The 16,532-nt window shown below is 36.1% G+C and overlaps 1 protein-coding gene across 3 annotated transcripts in view; it reads right to left on the reverse strand.

Moving 5' to 3' along the window:
* Positions 1-4,388: 4,388 nt before the first annotated feature.
* ST13 (ST13 Hsp70 interacting protein) overlaps positions 4,389-16,532 on the reverse strand; it is a 31,664-nt gene continuing 19,520 nt past the window's right edge. For 2 of the 3 annotated variants that reach the window (XM_023729070.1, XM_023729069.1), the window contains exons 6-12: positions 15,450-15,534; positions 15,203-15,313; positions 12,821-12,923; positions 11,324-11,440; positions 9,766-9,814; positions 7,206-7,339; positions 6,139-6,682 (exon numbers count right to left, since the gene is read on the reverse strand). In XM_023729070.1, coding sequence (XP_023584838.1) covers positions 6,554-6,682; positions 7,206-7,339; positions 9,766-9,814; positions 11,324-11,440; positions 12,821-12,923; positions 15,203-15,313; positions 15,450-15,534 — 728 coding nt within the window. In that variant the 3' untranslated portion in view covers positions 6,139-6,553. Of the gene's footprint in view, positions 6,683-7,205; positions 7,340-9,765; positions 9,815-11,323; positions 11,441-12,820; positions 12,924-15,202; positions 15,314-15,449; positions 15,535-16,532 lie in introns of all 3 variants that reach the window. The other variant, XM_004373891.3, reaches the window with a different exon arrangement.

The raw sequence follows: 16,532 nt of genomic DNA on the forward strand, positions 1-16,532 counted from the left end.
TGAGTTGATGCTAACTTGACTAACAATCTTAAGAATTATTTTTCTTGTCCTTACTTTTGGGCTTGGCAGGAGTGAACTAAGGGCTTCAATTAGGCTTATGTCTTTTCCTGTTAGGAGAAACTCATGTTGGGTGTGCACATTTATACAGCCATGATGAGAGATATTCCTTGGTTTAATTAATCCCTTTCATATGTACCTTTTACTTGTTTTTAATTTCTAGAAGCAATGAACAATTCTGCAAGCAGCAAGCTTTTACATAGAAAGGGTAGCATGGTGTTTAAGAGAAAGACCTATAGAACCATACATTTAAGTGAAAATCCCAGCTCCACAAATAATCAGCTCTGTTATCCTGGGCAATTTACTTACATTGAGCTTCAGTTTCCTCATCTACAAAATGAAGGTAACTTATCCTTACGGTCATTACCAAATTTGAGTCAATACTTGTAAGTTGGTAACAGTGCCTGGCACAAAGTACTACTTACTTGATATATATGCCTACACAGGTGCATTAGTTTCAAACATTATACCATCTGTAAAATGAGAGTTGTTTCTCCCTTTTCAACCCACCGTTTCCTAGTGTGGCAGACAACTAGCTGTCACTCAAGACTTTTCTCCATTTCTTCTGCAGTAGTTTTTTTTGTTGGGCACAAGACCACATAGCTATGGATTATATTTTCCACCTTTCCTTGCTGATAAATATGGCCTCAAGACAAAAAAGCTGACCAATGGGATATAAGTAAAAAATATCAATTCCACCTATCAGTGTCAGTATTTCAGCAGACCACCACGTGCCTGTCAGCTTATCATACTGTGGTGACTGGTGTATTGCTGTGATACTGGAAGCTTTGCCACTGGTATATCCCCTACTAGCATGGTGACCCTTGGTGGATAGGTTTAAGCAGAGCTTCCAGACTAAAAGACTAGGAAGAAGCTGGCAGTCTATTTTTCAAAAAACTGCCCAGTGAAAATATTACAAATAGCAGTGGAACACTGATACACTGCCAAAAGAGGAGCACCTCAGGTTGGAAGGCACTCAAGACAACTGGGGAAGAGCTGCCTCCTCAAAGTTGAGTCGACCTTAATGACATGGATGGAGTCAAGCTTTCAGGACCTTCATTTGCTAATGTGGCACAACTCAAAATGAGAAGAAACAGCTGCAAACATCCATTAATAATCAGAGTACGGAATGTACAAAGTGTGAATCTATGAAAATTGGAAGGTGTCAAAAATAAAGTGGAACACATTAACATTGATATCTCAGGCATTAGTGAGCTGAAATGGACTGGCACTGGCCATTCTCAATCAGACAATCATATGGACTACTACGCCAGAAAGGACATACTGAAGAGGAATGGCATTGCCCTCATTGTCAAAAAGAACATTTCAAGATCTATCCTGCACTACAACACTGTGATAGGATAATATCCATACACCTACACCAACAAATATGACTATTATTCAGATTTACACACCAGCCACTAAGGCCAAAGATGAAATTGAAGATTTTTACCAACTTCTACAGTTCTGAAATTGATCGAACATGAAATCAAGATGCATTGATAAATACTGGTGACTGGAATGTGAAAGTTGCAAACAAAGGATCAGAGGTTGGAAATTACGGCCTTGGTGACAGAAACGCCGCCAGAGACGGCGTGATAGAATTTTGCAAGACCAACGACTTCTTCACTGCAAATACCTTTTTTCAACAATATAAACGGTGACTATACACATGGACCTCACCAGATGGAATACACAAAAATTAAATCGACTATATCCATGGAAAGAGATGATAGAAAAGCTCAGTATCAGTAGTCAGAACAAGGCCAAGGGCCAACTGTGGAACAAACCATCAATTGCTCATATACAAGTTCAACTTGGAAAAAAATTTAGAACTCCAGGAGAGCCAAGGTATGACCTTGAGTATATCCCACCTGAATTTAGAGACCATATCAAGAATAGATTTGATGCATTGAACACGAATGACTGAAGACCAGACGAGTTGTCGAATGACATCGAGAACATCACACATGAAGAAACCAAGAGATCATTAAAAAGACAGGAAAGAAAAGACCAAAATGGATGTCAGAAGAGACTCTGAAACTTGCTCTTGAACATCGAGTAGCTAAAGCAAAAGGAAATGATGAAGCAAAAGAGCTGAACAGATTTCACAGGTGGCCAGGGTGGCTTGAGAAGACAAAGTATTATAGTGAAATGTGCAAAAACCTGGAGTCAGAAAAACAAAAGGGAAGAATATGCTTGGTGTTTCTCAAGCTGCAAGAACTGAAAGAAAAACTCAAGCCTCCAGTTGCAATACTGACGGATGCTATGATAAAAACATTAAATGATGCAAGAAACATCAAAAAAGATGGAACACAGAGAGTCACTGTACCAAAAAGAACTGGTCGACACCGAACCATTTCAGGAGGTAGCACGTGATCAAGAGCCAAGAGTACTGAAGCAAGAGGTCCAAGGTGAACTGAAAGCAGCGGAGAAAACCAAGACTCCAGGAATTGACAGAATACCAATCAAGAAGTTTGAACGAATGGATGCAGCGCTGGAGGTGATCACTCATCTATGCTGAAAAATTTAAGGACAGCTACCTAGCCAACCAACTGGAAGAGATCCATATTTGTAGCCATTCCAAAGAAAAGGTGTTCCAACAAAACGTGGAAATTATCGAACAATATCATTAATATCACATACAAATAAAACTCTGCTGAATCTCATTCAAAAGCAGTTGCAGCAGTACATCAACAAGGAACTGCCAGAAATTCAAGCCGGATTCAGAAGAGGATGTAGAACAAAGGGTATCATTGCTGTCAGACAGATCTTGGCTGAAAGCAGAGAATACAACAAAGATGTTTACCTGTGTTTTACTGACTATGAAAAATCATTTGACTATGCGGATCATAACAAACTATGGATAATATTGCAAAAAATGGCAATTCCAGAATACTTAACTGTGCTCATGAGGAACCTGTACATAGATCAAGAGGCAGTCATTTCAGCAGAACAAGGGAATACCGAGTGGTTTAAAGTCAAGAAAGGTGTGCGTCAAGGTTGTATCCTTTCACCATACTTTTCAATCTGTATGCTGAGCAAATAATCTAAGCTGGATTATATGAAGAACGGGGCATCAGGATTGGAGAAAGACTCATTAACAACCTGCGATATGCAGATGACACAACACTGCTTGCTGAAAGAGGACTTGAAGCACTTACTGATGAAGATCAAAGACCACAGCCTTCAGTATGGATTACACCTCAACATAAAGAAAACAAAAATCTTCACAACTGGACCAATAAACAACATCATAATAAACACATTTAAGTTGTCAAGGATTTCATCTTACTTGGATCCACCAATCAACGCCCATGGAAGCAACAGTCAAGCAATCAAACTATGCCTTGCACTGGGCAAATCTGCTGGAAAAGACCTCTTTCAAGGGTTAAAAGCAAAGATGTCACTTTAAGCACTAAGGTGTGCCTGACCACACATCATCTGCATGTGAAAGCTAGACAATGAATAAAACCAAAGAAGAACTGATGCCTTTGAATTATGATGTTGGCAAAGAATACTGAATATACCATGCACTGCCAGAAGAATGAACAAATCTGTCTTGGAAGAAGTACAAGCAGAATGCTCATTAGAAGCAAGGATGGAAAGACTTCATCTCATATACTTTGGACATATTATCAGGAGGGACCAGTCCCTGGAGAATGACATCATGCTTGGTAAAAGTCAGTGAAAAAGAGGAAGACCCTCAAGGAGATGGACTGACACAGTGGCTGCAACAATGGGCTCAAGCATAACCATTGTGAAGATGGCACAGGATCAGGCAGTGTTTTGTTCTGTTGTACACAGGGGTCGCTATGAGTTGGAACTGACTTGACAGCACTAACAATTTCAGCAGATGCTTCACTGGAGCCTACTCCTGTTTTCTTAAGCTAGAAGATAATCAAAGGAGTAAACACCTTTCACCCACAGATGGAAATCACTCTTTTAGTATGGCAGGAAGGGGCCTACCAGTCCCAAACTGCTACCTTTGAACTGCTTGCTACCTGAAAGAAAACTGATGCTATTTTACTGAAACTAATGTATTTTTAGGGATCCTTGTTAAGGCTCACGGTTCAATCCCACCTAGAGGTATCTCAGAAGGCAAGCCTGGCCACCTGCTTTCAAGAGGTCACAGCCTTGAAAACCCTATGGAGCTCAGTTCTACTCTGCAACACAAGGTTGGAATAGACTTGAAGCAACTGGTTTGGTTTTTGTTAATAGCATTTTATAACCTACAGCCTATTGTACCTAGTAACTAGCTTAAAGGAATGAGCACTAGAGAAGTTATAAAAGAAACAACATGTACTAAAAAAAAGGTGGGAAAGTCAATATCCAGTTTGAAACCATACTTTATTTTTAATATAGCTAGAAATATCCAATAACCATTATTTTTAAGCAGGGGAAAAAAATCTCCTTTTCTTTTCCTTTATATTAGCATCATTAGCAAAAGAAAAAAACATTTCTGGTTTAGAAGTGATGCTGAGTTTCTATGAAAATGAAGAACACATTCTGTTATCTGCAGAACTTCAAAGTCTAAAAGCATACGGCAGATTTTCAGAAGACCAATTTTACCCATTTATTGTAATATCTGCAGTGTTAAAATATTGTAGATAATATATAGTTAATTGAATCAAATAAGGAATTCAAAAACTACTGGTCTGAGTTATTCACAGAACACACTAGGAGTTTGATAAAATAGAACATACATTAACAAAAAGAACACTGGCAAGCTCAAAAGTTTATATGCTGAGTACTTTTAAAGGGTTTAAAAGGCATTCTCAATCAGCACACAGTTTTTTCTCTTTTATATAACAGATGTATTTCTATCTGCTTGTGCACAGCAAAAGGGTTAGAACCTCAATCAACTTGCTTACAATTTCAGAAATGTACCCCATGGATCTTACGTCACTACTCCTACCATTCTGACTTTCCAAACTAAGCAAAGTACAGAGGGTATCGTCCCTTGAAATTGCTTTTGAACACTAGCATTTTAAATGGAAAGATATGTAGAAACCTAGTAAAATTCTAGGTACACAGTGCCTATACTTTGTCTCATTTGAAAATAAGAATGTGCAACAGAAAACAATGTATTCTTTTCTTTTTCGTTGGCAAAAACAAAGACAGTCAAAGCAGAAGTGGGGCTATGATTAGTCTTTAAGGGAGAGCCAAACAGGAGAAAAATAAATCTTCCATAGTTACCTCTACAGTGAAGAATAACCATAGCTCTCATCTGTCTAGTAATACATGCTGAATTAGGAAGTTAGGGTCCCCTCTAGGTGGATCAATTCAAGCCTCATACTATCCAAAATACAAAGATGAATTTTACAAGACTAATTAAACTCTAACTGCGTAAAGGTATTTCCTAAGGAGAAGCCCAAAACACCAAAGGGAATCCCTCCTTCCATCATCTTTTGATATGACAGCATTTCACTAAAGTCTAAGTCCAACACACAAATATGAAATCTCTTGGCCAAGTAAGAAACTCTTGCTGTTATAGGTTCACGCAACATAATCACTGTATGTGTTACATATTAAACTAAATCCAGCATTAAATATGCTTGCACAATCATGCTGTGAATAATGGCAGCAACGACGATGCTAGTGAGGGAGGAAAAAAAAAAAACAACCCTATCTTTAGCCTAAGAGTAAGGGAAAAAAATGCAAAAACAAGCAGAAGCAGTGTTGGGTATCTTCTGACCAAGAAAGGTTAATTTTGAACACAGGAATACAAAAAGAACAGTACTCCCTTTTTTCCCTATGTGGAAATAATTTGAAATATTTATTTTATACATTGGACAAGAACAGAGCTAAGTAATCCAATTCTACAGCATTACAAAAATCTTTCATTCACCAGTGTTAGATTTAAATGCAACCTGCACAAGGGCTCATGTTGTATAAAATGTAGTAGGATTGCTGCTGCCCTGCCAAGCATGTCTAGTCCCCTACAGAGATCCTACTGCAATACTGGTGGTCCCAAGTTTTATTATAGAAATAAATCATTTTTTAAAAAATAAAGCATTTAAAAAGACAAATCAAAATGCCTCAGTAACCATCTTTCCAATTTTATCTATTTAAATGAATTATATTTGTTTCTGCCTGATAAACCTTTATTTTACACAAGCTAGAGTGAAAAGTCTTCCATACTTAAGTTTATCTTCCTTACCCAACCAATTCAAATAAAAATCCAAAATGATTAGTAGAGAAAAATGTAGGAATTAACACACCCTTTTATAATTTCAGTTATTTTTAAGGTTTAAAAAGCATTTAAAGTTTGTAATTCCTAACAGGAAAACATTATCTGAATCAATACCCTAATGGCAAACCACTGTAAAATATCTCAGCGCATTTGGGGCAGCCGGGTAAGGATGATCTTCAAAGCCCTCCCCGCCCCGCTTTCTTGATGAGAAGGTTGGAGGTACACTCATTTGTATTACTGCGACAGCCATTGAGCGATCTAGGTTGCTACGCCTTCCGCAAGGGCTTTGTCAAAACAGCATTACGCTTGACCTCCAAATTTGGCTGACAATTTACTGATGAGATTCATAACTTTTGGGTTACTCTGGTATTTTGACATATTTGCTGGGTTCTGAGCCACATCCTGGAAGGCCACCATAACTTCTGGATCCTGTAAAGAAAAGTTTGTTGTTTTTTAGTGTTTACATCTTATTGGGTCAACAAGTTTTCTTACTCTAAATCCCCTCTATTTAGACCTACAATTTTGACATGGGTAAGTTAACTGGGACTTGGACATGTGATCAATCAGTAGATAAAAAGTCCTTAAAGTGTACTTCAAAGTATTTCATTAAGGATAACTTTTAGCATCATTTCAATTACTTAAACATTATTAATGTGTAGTTCAAAGCCAAGCTCAATTAAGTCACTTGAACTAGATAATCAAAAAAAAACATGTAGAATTCTGATATAAAGAAAAGGACATTGGCTATGACGGTGGCCAACAGTTACTGAGTACTTCTTATAAACCAATTTTTAAAAGCTTAAGCTACTCACTCTGGAAAAAACGATAAATACAATTATTTGGTTAATTCAGAAACGTAAAAAATGGGTAAGAGTAACCTTTGTCTCCACACAGAACTGTGAAAGAAACATCTTAATAATATCAAATCCAACTTTATTCTTCCAAGTCTTACCTGCATGGCTGCAAGAACCTCTGGATCACTAAGAATCTCATTAAGCCCAGGCATTCCTGCCATTCCAGGCATGCCCCCTGCCATTCCGGGTATTCCTCCAGGAAAATTACCAGGCATTCCCCCAGGAAAGCCACCTGCAAGAATAAATGAAAGAATTGTATAAATACCCACTGAATTCACATGTAATCTGATATACCAGCCCCTTCCAATTAAAAATACTACACACAAACGGGTGCACAAGAAAATAAGGATGCTACTAAATTCTAAGAAGTCTGAACATTCTAACTAGATATAAAAAGGCATGAGTTGTAACTTTTAATTTTCTCTTAAAAATAAGGCTGTAAATCAGACTTTGCTGCCTTCTACGATTAATTTCTTTCTACTAATCAAACTGCTGAAAAAGAAACTAATTTTACCTTAGAAACAAAGAGAAAACCAACTAATAGTCCCTTAGACTGTAAAATTAAAAAATCAAACGCATTATAACTTGGTCATCTTGTCTGTTTTAATTCTTTAATATTATTTGTCTGTATCAATTTAAAGGTAACTAATAATAGAATTTAGTTTACTGTTATTTTTTAAATCTGTACTGCTCTAGAGCAGTTATTCCTTAAAGAACTACTTGTCTCAAAAAACTGTGGATTTCTGATCTCTTCCCCAGACAGGAACAAAATCTCTGAAAGAGAAACTGGAAATCTGAGTTTTTATTAAGCACTCCTGGTAATTCTTCTTTACACTTAGAACAATGCCCTGTGGGGGAAAAAGGTTGCATTCATTAAGCATATTGTTAGCTTCTTCACTACCATAAACCTATGTGTCCATCGGAGACACCTAGAAATCCAATGTGTTCTACAGATCAAGGGTCACTGAAAGTAAAGCCATATAGAAGAAACACATATAACAAAGTCATTTTCACCTGGCTCGACAATAATTAAAACACAGCCATAAATAGTTGACAATCACAGAAATCTAAGGAAATCTCAAGGGGCCTGAAAACAACTTCTAGCTATTCTTCTGGCCCTGCTAACTCTGAAGCTTTGAAAAACAAGTTTCTACCCACAAAATACTGGCCCACAGCAACAATACTGAAGACAATCTGCTTGTTAAATTTAGATAATAAAAATCTACCTAACAAAAAACTCTCTCTAACCACATTAGTGGTCATTTTCTAAAACAAAGGTATTTGACAAGAAAATTGTATTTTGAACACGAAGCAAGCTGTGAGCTTAAAAAAAAATTTTTTCCCCTTCATCTTCATACGGCAAGTCATCTCTAACATTTGTTCTTCCCTTTTTCCACCAAACTAGAATTTCAGCTGCTGGGCACCTAACCTTTCACAGTAAAAGCTACATTTTCTAGCCTCTGTAAGTTCTAGCCAGAGACATACATGTATACGTGATGTGTAGCTGCCTCTATAAACCTTAAGAAAAAGCTAGATACAATTAAAGAGCTAGAGGCAGCTGATTCCCCATTAGAATCATAAACTTTTTTCTTTCATCTTGTCTTAAGTCATCCAGTGCTGCTATAACAGAAATACCACAAGTGGATGGTTTCAACGAAGAGAAGTTTATTTCCTCATAGTCAAAGTAGGCTAAAAGTCCAAATTCAAGGTGTCAGCTCCAGGGGAAGGCTTTCTGTCTCTCGGCCTTCTCATCAGTGTTCCCCCAGACTAGGAGCTTCTCGGTGCAGGGACCCCAGTCCAAAGGACGCGCTCTGCTCCTGGCACTGCTTTCTTGATGGTATAAAGTCCCCCTGTCTCACTGCTCACTTCTGTCTTTTATATCTCAAGAGACTGCCTCAGGACACAATCCAGTCTTGTAGATCAGGTCCTGCCTTACTAACACAACTGCCACCCATCCTCCCTCATTAACGTCATAGAGGCAGGATTTACAATTTATAGGAAAACCACAGAATACCAGGAATCATGGCCCGGCCAAATTGATACACACATTTTTTGGGGAACGTTATTCAATCCATGACACATCTCTTCCTGGTCTTTATATAAATTTCACACTGCTTTATTCAAAGTATTCAATAATTATTTTCCAAGTGTGTTTTTTTCTATCTTTATCTTAGGCCTCTAGTTATCTGTCAAGAACACTGCTTTTGCCTCGCTAGAAATTTCTGATCACGGACATTAACAGGAAAGGGAAGAGTGTGTATTATTTCCACACTGGGCTCACAACATTCTTTTATGCTTAGTAATTCCATACAATGCTTTTACCTTAGGGTCCTCATGAATATCGACGTACAGAACAAAATTCCACTACTGCAATTTAGAGATACTTAGGTTACAGTCTTTTAACAACATACAATGCTCAGGCCTCAAAAAATGGTAACTATTAAAAAAATATATACTACTCAAATTGTGAGAAGAAAATATATTTTCACCAACAGAATTTTTAAAGGGAATAAACTTTCTAGAAGGTTAACATTCTAAAGACTCTTCGGTGTTCCAGAGACAAATGGAACTAAATGCAATACATATATCTGAACCGCATAATTAAAAAAATACCAAATATTTACAGTACTAACAGGCTTAATTTTTCTTTATGCATACCTGGAAAAGAGCCATACTGAGCTCCTGATTGTCGTCTGGCTTCTTCCTCCTTAAATTTAAAAAGGAAATATATAATAAGAGAACTAGTAAGTCTGTTGTCATTCCAACCCTGCCCATACAAAACCATTAAAAAAAAAAAAAGTATAGCATAAGCTAGAGGACTTATGAGAATGACAAATTTCAAACGGCAATACTTGACTCCAGGACACACCCCACACCTCCCTTGAAAAAAACAAAACAAAAAAACTTCGTAACTGCATTCTCAATAACCATATTCTTGGTAATGATTTTTAGCAAAGTATGTTTCCTTCTACTCTAGGGAAAAAAACTCCGAAAAACAACTGACAGTACTAATATGCTGCCACTCAGGAAATTGTAAATTCTTACTGTTTTTTTTTTTAAACTTCAAAATGAAAGCACACGGCTAGATTACTAATATGGGGCCTTTTGTTTCCCAAGTTCATCTCTTCTTTATCATCTCTATATAACTCAACAACAAACATGAGTGGAGATTTACTGATTTGTTTCTGCTGTTTTTTTTTAATTATTTTATTAAAAGAGAAAATGGAAGATATATAAATTTGAGAAATATAATGTATCTCTCAATAATGTCCTTCATACTCAGTTATATAACATCATCAAGGAACTAGATAAAAGTTAAACTATGTAAACATTACTTATAAAGATTCGAAACTGTAATCCTAAAAATAAATCATACTTAATAATATGAAATGATAAAAATATTAGGACTTAATGTTATGTAATTATAATACAGTTTCAGGGCCTTCAATAAATGTTGGAAGTAAGTAGGTGGAAATTAAAACAGCAACACAGAAAACACAGAATTAAACTAGAAGAAATTTTAAGAATGGCAGCAGAAACATTGCAGAGGAATTATGATTTTTCTACATTTTCTATGACTTTGTAAACTACAAATAAAACGAGAAGCAATTTTAAATCGCTAGGAATCCATAGTTAGAACAGCAGGAATCATAAAACTTAACAAATCAGGACAAGCACCCTCAAGAAAATAAATAACAGTACTGCTGAGTTTTAATTACTTGACTATCAAAAATTCGTGGTATTACAAGGGCACAAAACAGAGTGCTCTGAAAAGAGTTTTAAGTTGGTGAAACCCAAGCTCACTTAAGAATTTAAAGACTAAAAATATCCCCACAAATTAGAGATAATGAAGTAAAGAAAGACTACCCCTTTAAATGGTAGTAGTATCCTATAGGAAGGAGCCCCAACAGTGCAGTGGTTAATCCCTCAGCAGCCAACCAAAAGAAAAGTCAGTGGTTCAAACCCACTAGGGGCTCCACGGAAGAAACATGTGGCAGTCTGCTTCCGTAAAGATTACAGCCTTGGAAACCCTATGGGGCAGTTCTACTCTGTCCTATAGGATGGCTATGAGTCAGAATTGACTTGACGACACTGTTACTATTATCCTATAGAACTGCAGCCAGCATTAAGTAAAGGAGCCAGGAATTAGAATGGTATCCCAAAACCGCTTGATCTACTGTATTTTCCCTTCATGGCTTAACAACAGAAACTTTACCCTCTGGGCTCTTTCATGTTCTTCTCGAGCCTTCTTCACCCTTTCTATTCTTTCTTTCACCTCTCTCTCTTCACGTTTTCGCTCATACTTTCTCCGATGTTCTGCAATTTTCTGGGCCTAGGGGGAGAAAAAGTGATAGAAAAATAAGTCTCTCCCAAAAGTTGAAGAAGGTCAATGTAAATCAACAGTTTTGTTAAGAGATACTATTCTTTGTGGAGAGGTGTTTAACTCAATACACATTTCTGAATAACGACAGATTTATCTCATAGAGAAAGACTATACATCACTCAGGCTTTAATAAAACCAATCTCAATTGCATGAGGCACTGCGAAAGAGTAAAGAATCTGGGATTTGAAATTAGAACTGTTATAATCTCAAACAATTAACTAGCTCAAGGATGACAAATAATTTTCAAATTGCACGACAGTTCTTGCCTGATAGCTTCTATTAGCTGCACAGTGTAAAAGATTCAGAAGTTATAGCTAAGTTTAGCAGGAAACTGTACCATCAATGTCTGCCATGGGAAAGCAGACACTGGGAACACATACATCAGCTATTTGCCACAGTCTAACTATGCTTATGCTTCCTTATCCATACACAGAGTGAGGAGAGTAGAAGCCAATCTCATAGAACTGCTACAGGGATTAAGAGAAAATGTATTTCACCATGCAATACCAGGCACTAGTACCACAGTCAGTAGCAGATACTTGTCAACTATTATTTATTCAGAGAATAAAATGAAGGTTAAGAGATTCATATTTAACCATTACTTCACTTTCTTCATGATTATTTTTTTAAGAACCTCATGTTCTAGAATAAAATATCTCACAGCAGTCTTGCTGATTTAGTCCTGTTTATGAGAAGAAAAATCGAATGAAGTCTCTGGTGGTAGATAAGTTCAATAGAACTTCCATTATCTTTAATCTTCTGGGAATAAATTCTCAATTAACTCCCCACAAAGTTGAAGAATTTACCATTTAAGTGGATCAAAATTGTTTTAACTATGGATTCCTATTGTTTTAATTAACAATTTTAGATAGAAATCATCTTAAAACAGACTACTCTAGTTTCTGGATTCAATATTATCACTTAGAAAAAAGGTTGAAACTTACTAACTTCCCACAGGGCCCTCGTGCTTTATACAGTGGCTGTACATGCCTTTAATATATATGGACAGACCAGACTCATTCCTGGATTGTATTTTATAGATTTTCTATTTCTTTCCTTGCTGTAAGCCAGATGCCCCCTTTTCCACATCTAATTTTCTAGTTATAAGTCCACTGTAGGTTTACAAAATAATAGAGCATGCTATAAAATAGCATGCGAAATGAAAATATAAAAGCCTGAGATTTCCTGAGTTGAGCACAAAGCTTCAGTGATTACAGACTATGTCACTTCCAAATGTTCGTTTCTTTTCTTCTGTTTTAGAGGTACCTGGTTTGCGACGGGCTAAGTACTAGAAATACTACTGTAGTGACATTCCCTTTCCTAACATACCCTCGGTTGAACTTCTTTCAGCATGGCGCTAGCATCTTCATCGTAGTCCAGTTTACAAGCAAGGGCAAGATCATGTGCTGCTTCTTCCCAATGGCCCAGAAGTCTGAAACAGATTTAAACTCATTTTAGGAGCTTTGTATACATACTGACCTAAGTGACATGGTGTTTTTCTTCCTTACTATACAAAAGGATTATTATAGAAGGGGTTTAAGTTAAATTTCCAACTACAGATTTTCATAAACCAATTCAATTACTATGTTGGTTACTCTGCAAAAATTTGAAGGGGTTTAAATTTCCCCTATGGTAAAAGTAAAGCTGCTGTTCTACTAAAACAAATGCTTAAAAATTGAATTAAAGACAAAAACGCTTTTTTAAATTCAGAATACAGTACAGCCTGTGAAACAGGAACCTTTGTAAGGTGGAAAACTGTCAGAGAAGGAAAACTCAAGTATTTCCACTAATAGAGAGTAACACAAAAGAAGACTGCACCCTGTCAAAGGCAGAAAACTTGCAAGACACAGAAAAACAAGGCAGTCCCATCGAATTCCAGCTCTCACAGGCTTCACTGTATCATTAAATTTAAGAAAAGTATTTGGGTCATCAATTTTCACCTCACCAAAAGCAGGATTAACATAATGGATACTTAGCATACTACCTTCTATATAAGACAGAAGGTGAAACAATACACATGTATGACACCTTTGTTGAAAAAAGCAGCAAAGGCTAAATCTGAAACTAAAGGTTGGTGGGGGTAGGTAAGAATGGGATAGAGGAGCATAGCAATGGAAATGAGATTCGTCTGTGTATATTTCTTTCCTCAGTTTTAACTCTTTAAATATGTGTTTCACATACTCAGAAAATAAAATTAAATCAGAAAGAATGGGGAAAAAAGCAAACCCTAAACCTGAATACAATCAGAAATAAAACAGGCTAGTTGTATATCACACTAATAACAAACGGGAAAAAACAGAACTCTAACCATGTACATCTTAAGCGAGATATATTCTAAGGATAAAAGGTGCAAAACAAAGACACTTACTTTACTTACCGAAACTGTTTTTCACGGTATTATGATTCTAAAATGATTTTATGTATACTATAGGATAACACAAGAAGCCCTGGTGGTGCAGTGGTTAAGAGCTTGGCTGCCAACCAAAAAGCTGGCAGTTCGAATCCACCAGCTACTCCTTGGAAACCATATGGGGCAGTTCTACTCTGTCCTACAGGGTCGCTATAAGTCGGAATCAACTCGATGGCAGTGGGTCTGTTTTTTTTTTTTTAAACTAGGATAACCCAAGTAAACATATTAACAAGACAGATCTTCATGGTGGGACAAAAGTGTCAAAAGGAAAACATTTAATATTAAACTTTAATTGGAAATATAGTATAAACTCATCATTTCATGAGTTTTTTTTGTGTTTTTTTTTTTTAAATCACGATTAAAAATATTTTCTTCATCTCTCAACTAAAACAACAGAATAACATCCCAGAAGCAATAAACACATCTGGTGCCCAAATTTTGGTTTCTAAATACCATCCCCACTAAAATGAACCATAGTTTCTTAGAGAAATGACTGACTCCAAGTCAGGGCAAGCAAACTACAAGATGAGCTTGTGCTATCTTGTACCAGAAAACCAAGAAATGTGCAAAGATTAAAGGGGTTTTAAAAGGATCAACAGCAACGTGTGTAAACTTTTTCTATACCCATGCTTCATTATTTTATTCTAACTTTGTATCTTTGACATGTGTCTTCATAATCACAAGAGCTGTTTTGAGTAATATAACAGTTATTTCAAGAATATCCATCTTTATTTCCATCCATGCTTGAGGTAAAGCACCTTTTCAATTCATGTAACATGCTGTCACTGGACAATCCATCCCCAAGCCACAAGTACTCATTTGTATAACATTAAGTCTCACCCCAGAATAATTACTAATCTGGGTTATATTTGGATCTTAATTTTTCCCTTTGATTTTTCAGGTGACCTAGCAGTCACTAAAGTAGTTTCAGGCTACTGTATTCCTTCCTTAATTAATGCATTGGTTGTTCAATATTAAGTTAAAAAAAAAAAGTCTGAAAATAAGAGAAAATTTGTACAGACACTTGTATCACTCTTCCTAGAGGTAATTTTGGGAAAAATCCTTACTTTATACTTGGCTCTACATGGTTGAAAAATGTTAACAGCGGTTTTTTTGAATAGAAGGAATGAAAATAATTTTTAATTTCTTATTTGTTTCCTATTATGTTCTCTAAATTCTTTATACGGAGCACAAATTACTTTGAAATTAAACCCTCAGGCAATTTTATTAAAACAAAGCATAATAAAACATCAAATTTAAATTTGAAAGAGTTCTAAAAATAACTAAATTCCGTTATTTACCTGTGTGCTTTCCCTCGCCACTTGTAAGGCTGAGCCGAATCAGGATTAATTTCAATGGCTCTGTCACAATCTCGGATGGCAGCATTTGGCTTCTGTAATTTGATGAAGACACTAAAAAATAAGTGTGATATTAAAAGGTATTCATTTCAAACAGTAAAACCTTTGGGATCTCCACAGAAGTAATTCTAATTAAACAACTGAGCTAATATTATTCTCCAGAGGATGCTTTTTGGTTGAGAGTTCTCACCTGGCTCTCTTGGCATACAGAATGGCCAAGCGAGGATTCAGTTTGATGGCATCTGTGAACAACTCGATAGCTTTCTGTAGCTCACCTGAAGTAAAAAAAAGTTACTCAGAAATATTCAGAGAATAAAATATTAATAAAAAATCCTATTGGTCTTTTACATTTTTCTTTTAGCCTAATAAAAAAAAAGACTAGCGTCTAAATATGCAAAACTGGCTCTTCAAAGCCATCTTTACTTACATTGTAAATTATCGAAGACAGATAATTTTTTGGTATATAACCCTCTAAATACAATAGAATACCATATTCTTAGTAGGATTGCTGATTTTTTTAAATTAAGAAATAAGTAAAAGGATAAAATCAGTTTAAAGAGCAAAATGAATTAATTTTATTACATTAATTTTCTTTTAATCATCAAATTAAAAGGATAAAATTAAACTTATGAAAGGAAAAGTATCCACTAAATTCACATAGCTTATTTTTTTTTAGAAACAATTTCCTATCTGAAGTCACACTAAGGGCAGAAAATGTGAAGAAAACTAGAATTCATTCATCATATCCCAGTCTCATAATCAGCTTTTTTGCATAATAGTCCCTAAAATGAAGTCATTCAACAAATAAAACATACTATGGAAATGTTTCTTTGCACTAAGTCCAGAACAACTCTTGGTCACAGAAACTTGGGGAGACAAGACAAACACAGAACTTTTAAAATAAATGTCACAAGTCACTGTGAAAAGCCTATTTACCAAATTAGTGAATGAGTAAAGGCCTTTAACAGAATTCATAGTTACTGCTACAGATGTAAGCCATATCAAAATAACACACCCATTATATGATTTCTGCCAACTGTGCAACCTTCTCGTGCGTATTTTTCTATGCCCATTATACCTAAGGGCGCATTATTTACATGGGTACGTTATTTGCAAAAATACGGTATTACAAATTATTACACGAGCATGTCTAATAAGCAACTAGGACCTACCATGTTCAAAACTGAACTTTTATTCCTACCCCACTGTCCAATTTACTTGCCATCCCTATCTTCCCAACTAAATAAGGATACATGTGCCTGGGCCCTGAGTC

Source organism: Trichechus manatus, unplaced genomic scaffold, assembly GCF_000243295.1.
Source record: "Trichechus manatus latirostris isolate Lorelei unplaced genomic scaffold, TriManLat1.0 scaffold00027, whole genome shotgun sequence".
Lineage (NCBI taxonomy): Eukaryota > Metazoa > Chordata > Mammalia > Sirenia > Trichechidae > Trichechus > Trichechus manatus.